The sequence below is a fragment of the Leucoraja erinacea genome, chromosome 24, assembly GCF_028641065.1.
Source record: "Leucoraja erinacea ecotype New England chromosome 24, Leri_hhj_1, whole genome shotgun sequence".
NCBI lineage: Eukaryota > Metazoa > Chordata > Chondrichthyes > Rajiformes > Rajidae > Leucoraja > Leucoraja erinaceus.
In genome coordinates this window covers 31,757,407-31,767,046 of record NC_073400.1, presented here as the reverse complement: position 1 = coordinate 31,767,046, position 9,640 = coordinate 31,757,407, and the positions used below count along the sequence as shown (strand labels likewise).

General features: G+C 48.8%; 1 protein-coding gene and 1 long non-coding RNA gene across 2 annotated transcripts; both read left to right on the top strand.

Annotated features, from left to right (window-relative positions):
• Positions 1 to 1,450: 1,450 nt before the first annotated feature.
• LOC129708925 (protein BTG2-like) lies at positions 1,451 to 6,065 on the top strand. The gene is made up of 2 exons (XM_055654994.1): positions 1,451 to 1,612; positions 4,014 to 6,065. The coding sequence occupies exons 1-2, from the start codon at positions 1,501 to 1,503 to the stop codon at positions 4,349 to 4,351; spliced, it is 450 nt and encodes a 149-aa protein (XP_055510969.1). The 5' UTR covers positions 1,451 to 1,500; the 3' UTR covers positions 4,352 to 6,065.
• LOC129708926 (uncharacterized) lies at positions 1,619 to 2,179 on the top strand. The gene is made up of 2 exons (XR_008725430.1): positions 1,619 to 1,893; positions 1,953 to 2,179. It is a non-coding gene; the product is annotated as an uncharacterized LOC129708926 (long non-coding RNA).
• Positions 6,066 to 9,640: the final 3,575 nt, after the last annotated feature.

Here is a 9,640-nt window from a genome sequence, read left to right as displayed (position 1 = left end):
AATACTCATAGTTATTAATTGATGCTAAAGGCCAATCTTACTCAATTATTTCTTGTTGTTACTACTATTGCTCACTTGACTATTTCTTGGTGGTTATTACCCAATTCCTCCTTATTACCAGTTGGCAAAAGGCGGTTTATTACTCATTGATGCTTGCTGCCACATTGTTATTACTCACCACCTGACTGGTTGCTGGGGGGGGGAGGGGGAGGGTCAGGCCGCCCCGCCTGACGTCACCGCCATTACATCACGGCTCCTTGTAAGGGGCCGCCGCGCTCTCATTGGCGGAGACATTGGCCGCCTTGACGTCACCCTCTCGCCACAACCGACCAATGGGACTCGAGGATCCCGCCTCCCCGGCGCAGGGATTGGCTGAACCGCTGCCCGTCAAGGGAACAGGAAGTGACGTCGGTCTAGGAAGGGAGGGAGGGGGCCGGACGAGATGGAGAGCGAGCACGTGATTGGAGAAACAGCCTGCCAGTCAAAGTGGGGGCGGGACTGTAAAGGGGGAATGCCGCGCTGTGATTGGGTGGAGCGATGGACGGGGAGGCGTAAACTCGCAGGTGATTGGGCTGAGGTGGTGTCTGTCAAAGGCGGACGCGCACGCGCAGACGCACGCATGCTAAAGGCCGGAGCAGTAACTCAGCGGGACGGGACGGGCAGCGTGTGTGGCGGGACGGGGCGGGCAGCGTGTGTGGGCGGGACGGAGCGTGTGTGGGCGGGACGGGGCGGGCAGCGTGTGTGGGGGGGACGGGGCGGGCAGCGTGGGTGGGCGGGACGGAGAGGGCGGGACGGGCAGCGTGTGTGGGCGGGACGGAGAGGGCGGCGTGTGTGGGCGCGGGGGACGGGGGGAGGGCGGGACGGAGAGGGCGACCATTTTCGGGTTTTTTATTTGGGCGATCGAGGAAGAAACGGGGGGTTTTGGGGCTTCTCCTGGCGCGGGGCGCGGGGGGGGGGGGGGGGGGGAGGCGCCGAGTGACCGGACTTTCTTATGACGGTCGAGGGAGGAACCGGGGGGCGGGACGTATGTGTGACGTCGCCGCGCTGCGATTGGTTGGACCGGGAGGCGCGATGTGATTGGAGAAAGGTCTTGTCAGTCACGGGACGTCATTGTGTAGCCGCGCTGCGATTGGTTGGGGGTAAGGGGGAGGGAGGCAGGATGACGGAACCGCGCTGGGATTGGGCCAAACCGCTGCCAGTCAAGGAGGGGGAACCGGAAGCTGGCGACGCGCTGTGACTGGTTGAGCTGCTGCCAGTCATGGCGAGGGGGCGGGGCGGAAGCTGGAGACGCGCTGTGATTGGGTTGAGCTGCTGCCAGTCATGGCGAGGGGGCGGGGCGGAAGCTGGAGACGCGCTGTGATTGGGCTGAGCCGCCGCCAGTCATGGGGAGGTGTGTATCGGCGGTGTGATTGGCGGTGGGCGAGGGGGGCGGGACTAACCGCTCTATAAAGAGCGGCGGCGGAGCATCAGTCGGCCGCAGCTGGAGGGTGGGCGAGCGAGATGGAAATCGCGGCGGCCGTGGGATTCGTCAGCCGACTGCTCCGTAACACCGGCCTGGTCAGCCCCACACAGATACACGTCTTCGGCCGCTCGCTGCAAGACGCGCTTGCTGGTGAGTGACTCAAGTTTCACATGGTCTTGAAAAAAAGTTTGGGCTCGACTCGAAAAGTTTCAGATGGTCTCTTAAAAAATTAAAAAAAAATTCTGATTGTCTTCAAAAAAAGTTTTATGTCGGCTCGAAAAGTTTCAGATATCCTTCAAAAAAAGTTTTAAATCGTCTTCAATAAAAGTTTTATGTGGATTCAAAAAGTTTAAGATGGTCTTTAAAGTTTCAGACGGGCACAAAAGGTTTTAGCTGGACTCGCCAGCGAAAAGTTTCGGATGGACTCAAAAGTTTTATGTGGGTTGAGAAAGTTTTATGTGGGTTCAGAAAGTTTTAAATGGACACGAAGAGTATTAGATGGTCTTTAAAAAGTTTTATTTGGATTCGAGAAGTTTCAGATGGTCTCTAAAACAAATTTCAGACGGACACGAAAGTTTTATGTGGGTTGTGAAAGTTTTATGTGGGTTGAGAAAGTTTTAAATGGACACGAAGAGTATTAGGTGGTCTTCTGGAAAATTTTAGGTGGGACTCCGAAAGTTTTAGAAGATTTTATTAAAAAATAAAAAATAAAAAAAATGTTTTGGATTTGGTTCAGAAAGTTTCCGATGCGTTTCAAAAAGTTTCAGGTTGGTTGAGAAAGTTTTAGATGGATGAGGTGGTCTTAAAGAAAGTTTTAGATGGGCCCATAAAAGTTTTAGGTTGGTTCCGAAATCTTTGTGTGCATCAAAATGTTTTAGTTCCTAAATGTCTTGAGAATTTTTTTTTTCGATGGACTCTCAAGTTTTCAGTGTGCTTCGGTGGCTAAAAGTTAGTGTGACCATTTCCCCAGTTGTCAAAAACATCTGCTAAAACCTTTTGTTAAAAACTCAACTAGTTTCCCCCGAAATTCTAACTAACTGCGTAGACACACGAGGATCTGCGGAAACGGGACCTTTAAACAATACTGTGTTGGGAGTACTCGGTGAGTCGGGAGAAAAATGGGCAAATGTCCTTGTGTTTCCTGAGGTTTGTTAGGGGAAAAAAAAAAAAAAAACCCTTTGTGAAAATGTTGACAGCAACTAATGAAACCACAAGGAGCTGTAGAAAAAGCTAAGCCCTTGAGTAAAAACAGTGACATCTTGAATTACAGCAACGCACAAAGAATTGGAGTGACTCGGTTGGTTCAGGCAGCAGATGTGACGTGAATGGACCGATCAATCTGAAGCAGGGTCCTGACTGGAAATGTCGTCTGTCTGTTTGCCCCCCCCCCCCCCCCCCCCAGATGCTGCCTGACCCGCTGAGTTCCTCCCAACAGCTTTGTTCCTTCCTTAGGAACTTCAAAGTACCTAAAACCCCCTCCTCGGTCTAATTCTCCGCTGCATGACTCCTCCTCCAGTGTATAAGCTGGCCTCTCCCCTGATTACAATGTGTGCTCTGGCAGGGGTAAACAAATGACTTCCTTGCAGGGTGGAATATTTATAAATACTTCAGTCTGAAACGCCCATTTTGTAACACTCGGTGCTAATTGAAACGTGGTACAGATTAACCCTTCCTCGAATCTGTGTAACCTTGAGCTATTTTGGAGGAGTCTGTTTTTAAACTTTTTTTGCTCTGAAACTATTTTTGGGGAAATGTTGAAACTTTTCATTGGTGTCTCAAAAAAAATCTTTGCCTGAAATTCTAACTTTAAGACTTTAGTTTCAGAAGAAAGGTCTTGGCCCAGAAATGTCGCCCACTCCTTCTCTCCAGAGTTGCTGCCTGTCCTGCTGAGTTACTCCAGCACTCGGTGTCTATCTTTGGTTTAAACCAGCATCTGCCGTCCCTTCCTACACTAGTTTAACAATACAATACAAATACCATTTATTGTCATTTGAACCTCAAACAGAGTTCAAACGGAATTTGGTTTCTGCAGTCATACAACAAGAAAAAAAACAACAAGACACACAATTTACACAAACATCCATCACAATCAATCTCCTGAAATCTGAAGAAGGGTTTCGGCCCGAAACGTTGCCTATTTCCTTCGCTCCATAGATGCTGCTGCACCCGCTGAGTTTCTCCAGCATTTTTGTCTACCTTCGATTTTCCAGCATCTGCAGTTCCTTCTTAAACACAGTGAATCTCCTCCTCACTGTGATGGAAGGCAAAGTCATTGTCTCTCCCCTGTTTTCCATTCTTCTCCCGAAACTACCACCCTAGTCCATGCTGACCAGTGACCACAAAATAGATAGACATAAAATGCTGGAGTAACTCAGCGAGGCAGGTAGCATCCCTGGAGAGAAGGAATGGGTGACGTTTTGGCTTGAGACCCCCCTCGATTCACTCTTACGCTGCTGGATGGCAGCCGAGTGATCTAAGTTTTAGACGAGCTTTGTGTGTTCTTGACTTTCATCATTAACGCTGGCGTCTGTCTACCTTTGCTTCTTTCCAGAGCACTATCGGCATCACTGGTTCCCGGACAAGCCGTGCAAAGGGTCTGCGTACCGCTGCATCAGGATTAACCACAAGATGGACCCGCTGATTGGGAGAGCGGCCAGCCGCATTGGTCTAAGCAGCCAGCAGCTGTACAAACTCCTGCCCAGCGAGCTCACCCTCTGGGTCGACCCGTTTGAGGTATCGTACCGCATCGGGGAAGACGGCTCCATCTGTGTCCTGTACGAGGCCCCCGCGCCGGCCAACAACAACCTGGGAATGATGACGTGCAAAACCGAGATGAACGCCGGCTCAGCCAGTCCTCCCAAAAACTACTGGATGACCGTTTCAAGCTGAGAGCCATCTTGCTCCATCGGAACAGCTATATATATATATATATGTATATATATGTATGTGTGTGTATATATATATATACCTATATATATATATATATATTATATATATACCTTAAGTGGATTTTAATTTTTTTTGAATTCTTGGCAAAATCATTGGATTTGATAATCAACCTACACAGAGCAGATCTCTGGTGTCTCGTATCACAAACAAGGAACTGCAGATGCCGGTTTGCAATTAAAGACAGTGCAGGAGTAACTCAGTGGGTTGGGCAGCATCTCTAGAACACCTGTGTTCATCTGCTGCCCCTGTAGGAAGGAACTGCAGGTGCTGGTTTACCCCGGAGATAAGACACAAAATGCTGGAGTAACTCCACGGGTCAGGCAGCATCTCTGGGGATAAGGACTTGGGACTGAAGGGCCTCGTCCTGAAACGTCAGCCTGTTCCTTTTTCTCCAGAGATGCCGCCTGCCCCCCTGAGTTACTCTTTAAGAAGGAACTGCAGATGCCGTAAAATCGATGGTAGACAAAAATGGTGGAGAAACTCAGCGGGTGAGGCAGCATCTATGGAGCGAAGGACGTTTCGGGTTGAGACCCTTAAGGGTGAGGCAGCATCTATGGAGCGAAGGAATAGGTGACATATCGGTCGCCTATTTCCTTCGCTCCATAGATGCCGCCTCACCCCCTGTGTTTCTCCAGCATTTTTGTGTCTATCACCTGTTGCCTGCCCCCCCCAAAAAAGAAGTGTGTAATGGTTTGTCATCCAAATATGAAACTACAGTTGGAATCATTTCACCAGTAGGTTGTCATGGCTACTTACGCTGAATAAATAAAGGGTAATGGCTGGCACCTAATTAAACTTTATTCTTCAAATACAATGCTGAGCGTTGCAAACTTGATAGAGCACTGATGAAAAAAACACTTTAATCCTCCTTGAATTTTCTTTTCCCACAAACACGGTGTTTTGATCAAAAAGTTGATCTGACACCCTTTTAAATGTTTTTTTTAAATGTGTAAGTCTGACTACAGGAAATTCTACTTGTGGAGACTTCTCACACACACGCACACACGCACGCACCAACACTGCCCCACACACACATACACCAACACTGTCCCACACACATGCGCCAACACTGTCTCTCTCTCTCTCTCTCTCTCTCTCACACGCGTGCACACACACACACCTTGTAAAAGGTGTAGGAGGAAGGAACTGCAGATGCTGGTTTACACCGAAGATAGACGCAAAATGCTGGAGTAACTCCGCGGGACAGGCGACGTCTGGAGAGAAGGAAGTCTGAAGAAGCGTCTTGCCCTGGAACGTCGCCCATTCCTTCTCTCCAGAGACTCTGCCTGTGCCGCTGAGTTACCCCAAGCTTTTAAAAGGATTTGTTGGAGTGGTTTCTTGAACCCATTTAAAGCAGAGATGTCTTGTAATTCACATGTTCAATGGAACACTGCCTTTTTGGATTAAACTGTGAATTTTATTTCCAGTAGCTTGTTGTAAAACTGACAAAAAGTTTTTTGTACAATGCTGTTTAAAATGAGCTTGGTGAAGAATCCCCCTGGTAGTATATCATTTCAGTTCCGGTTCATGTACATAAGTTGAGTTTAAGCTACTTGGATGACAACGTGTACATTTTTAAGTATTGTACAGCTGTTTTGAAGAAATTGTACAGTTTTCTATTAAGTTTTAATTAAAATATACTTTTGCTTGGAAACGTTCTTTTCATTGTGGGTGAGCGAGGTTTTGTTGCATCTGTGGGGTGTATCGCAGTAAAGCTGAAATTTGATTTGCAAAGGTAGACAAAAATCTGGAGTAACTCGGCAGGCAGGACAGGCAGCGTCTCTGGAGAGAAGGAATGAGTGGTGTTTTGGGTCTAGAGCCTCCTTCAGACTAATTTGAATTGCAATGTTGCTTTGGACTAGATCTCGGGTTCGATCCTGACCACTGGTGCTGTCTGTACGGAGTTTTGCATTCTCCTGGAGACAGAGTGGGTCTCCTCCCACATCCCAAAGACGAACAGGTGCTTAGGTTAGTTGGCTTTGGTCAACAACAAAAAAAGTGAATTGTCCCTAGTGTGGGATAGTGCTGGTGTACGGGGTGATTGCTGGTCGGCCACAGACTCGGTGGGCTGAAGGGGCTGTTTCTGCGCCGTCTCTCTAAATAAACAACCAAAAACACTGACGTCCAGCTAAGAATCGGTCCATATACTGGGCATTGAAAGTGACTCCAATGGGGACCTTGGATGTGGGAAGTTCATCGTGTCTACATTGCATAGATTGCAACTGATCTGTTTTGTAGCCATGCCTACTATGTTCTGTTGTGCTGAAGCAAAGCAAGAATTTCATTGTCCTATCAGGGACACATGACAATAAACTATCTTGAATCTTGCACTTGCTACCTCTGCTAGGGTCTGAGATTGTCCTTCATCACCTCTAACTGGTCAAGTCAAGTATTTATAATTGACAATCTCAAACTCTTGAGTAACTCGACGGGTCAGGCAGCAGCATTCCTGGAGAAGGGGTTGGTGACTCTGGGTGGGACCTCTGGGTGGGACCATTCACACCGAGTCGCAAAGCCAGAAGGAGGTGTGAGAAGACAACAGGATTGAACAGGGAGGAGAACAATCCAATTCTTGCTATTTCATCTGTGTCCCTTGAGGAGCAGGAGGCCAAAGTCATCAAATGTTATCGTATCTGCCTCGACTCTGGCATCTGGAGACTGTCCCACCGCATCATGGGCAACGGGCCATGTCAAGTCTGCAATGGGTCTGACCAGACCAGATATGGGGATTGGACCTGGGGGCCAAGTTTAGTTTGGAGATACAACATTGAAACGGGGCCCTTCTGCCAACCGAGACTGCGATGACCAGCGATCACCTCGTTCATTAGTTCTATCCTGCACCCGAGGGACTATTTACAGAAGGCGAGGCAGCTACAAACCTGTACGTCTTTGAGGTGTGGGAGGAAATCGGAGTGCTAGAGTAACTCAGCGGGTCAGGCAGCATCTGTGGAGAACATGGATAGGTGACGTTTCACAGAGTGCTGGAATAACTCAGCGGGTCAGGCAGCATCTATGGAGCTAAGGAAATAGGCAGCGTTTCGGGCCGAAACCCGGAAGGGTTTCGGCTCGAAACGTTGCCTATTTCCAGAAGGGTTTCGGCCCGAAACGTTGCCTATTTCCTTCACTCCATAGATGCTGCTGCACCATAACTCAGCGGGTCAGGCAGCATCTGTGGAGCATGGATAGGTGACGTTTCACAGAGTGTTGGAGTAACTCAGCGGGTCAGGCAGCATCTGTGGAGAACATGGATAGGTGACGTTTTAGGTTGAGACTAGCCTATAGTAGAGGGGGGGGGGGAGAGGAGAGGCAGGTGAGGGGCGATTTGGGCAGACGGTTGGAACAAAGGCCATAGATAAAAGCAGAAGGTGTGAGACGGACCTGAAGTTTAGACTTTAGAGATACAGCCTAGAAACAGGCCCTTCAGCCCACCGAGTCTGCACTGGCCAACGATTCCTATTCACCCCCCCCCCACCCCGTACACTAGCACTATCCTACACACTAGGGACAATTTACCGAAGCAATTAGCCTACAAACCTGGTTAGTGTGGGTGTCGGGAGTTATAGGGAGAAGGCTGGAGAATGGGATTGAGAGTGAATGATAGGTCGGTCATCATTGATTGGTGAATAGGCTTGATGGGCTGAATGGCCTAATTCTGGTCCTATCACCTATGACCCTATGAAAATCCTGTACATCTTTGGAGTGTGGGAGGAAGCTGAAGATCTCGGAGAGACCCCACGCAGATCACGGGGAGAATCGGAGGTCAGGACTGAGCCAGGATCTCTGATGTTGTGAGGCAGCAACTCTACTGCTGTGCCAATGTTATACCATCTGGGTTTTAGCCAAGGACTGAACTGGAAAATGAGAAGCTTTTGAACAGAAGCAGTAATGTTATGCTTCGATGTGTATTGCGAAGTCAGTCGCTCTAAATGCCAAGTTATGTTAAACTTGCAGAAACATCTGTAAGGTGCAGGGCCAAACATTTAGAGCAGAGCTGTCGGGCGTCTCACAAACTCCAGGGACAATTGGGTCAAATGTCTGTGCCTACATCAAGTTCATGGAGCATAACCTTACAGCTCATTAAAGCATTCTGAGAGATGGGTCAGGCAGCATCTGTAACTCAGCGGGTCAGGCAGCATCTGTGGAGAACATGGATAGGTGACGTTTCACAGAGTGCTGGAGTAACTCAGCGGGTGCAGCAGCATCTATGGAGCTAAGGAAATAGGCAACGTTTCGGGCCGAAACCCGGAAGGGTTTCGGCCCGAAACGTTGCCTATTTCCAGAAGGGTTTCGGCCCGAAACTTTGCCTATTTCCTTCGCTCCATAGATGCTGCTGCACCATAACTCAGCGGGTCAGGCAGCATCTGTGGAGAACATGGATGGGTGATGTTTCACAGAGTGCTGGAGTAACTCAGCGGGTCAGGCAGCATCTGTGGAGAACATGGATAGGTGACGTTTTACAGAGTGCTGGAGTAACTCAGCGGGTGCAGCAGTATCTACGGAGCTAAGGAAATAGGCAACGTTTCGGGCCGAAACCCAGAAGGGTTTCGGCCCGAAACGTTGCCTTTCACAGATGGGTGCTGGAGTAACTCAGCTGGGCACCATAACTCAGCGGGTCAGGCAGCATCTGTGGAGAACATGGATAGGTGACGTTTCACAGAGTGCTGGAGTAACTCAGCGGGTCAGGCAGCATCTGTGGAGAACATGGATAGGTGACGTTTCACAGAGTGCTGGAGTAACTCAGCGGGTCAGGCAGCATCTGTGGAGAACATGGATAGGTGATGTTTCGGGTCGGCACGCTTCTGGTTAGCATCGGCAAGTTTGGCCGAGGGGACCGTTTCCACGCTGTATGGCTAATCTATTTTTAAAGTGCAAATTGAGGAACAAACGTTAGGCCTTGATAACTGGGAACCTTTTAGACTTTAGAGATCCATTATGGATACAAACACACCGAGTCGACGCTGACCAGAGATCACCAATAAACTAGCGCTATCCTTTATAAGTTCATGTTATAGGGGCAGAATTAACCCATTCGGCCCATCAAGTCTACTCTGCCATTCAATCATGGCTGATCTATCTCTCCCTCCTAACCCCATTCTCCTGCCTTCTCCCCATGACCTCTGACCTTTACTTATCAACTAATTAACTTGCTGCACACTAGAGACAATTTACAGAGGCCAATTAACCTACAAACCTGTATGTTTGTAAACCAAATTGGACTCTTAATGCCTG

Bases quoted from the DNA above. Each gene is read 5' to 3' on its own strand.
- LOC129708925 (XM_055654994.1), top strand. From the start codon at position 1,501: ATGGAAATCGCGGCGGCCGTGGGATTCGTCAGCCGACTGCTCCGTAAC. The intron at 1,613-4,013 runs GTGAGTGACTCA...GCTTCTTTCCAG, and splicing joins GCTGCAAGACGCGCTTGCTG to AGCACTATCGGCATCACTGG.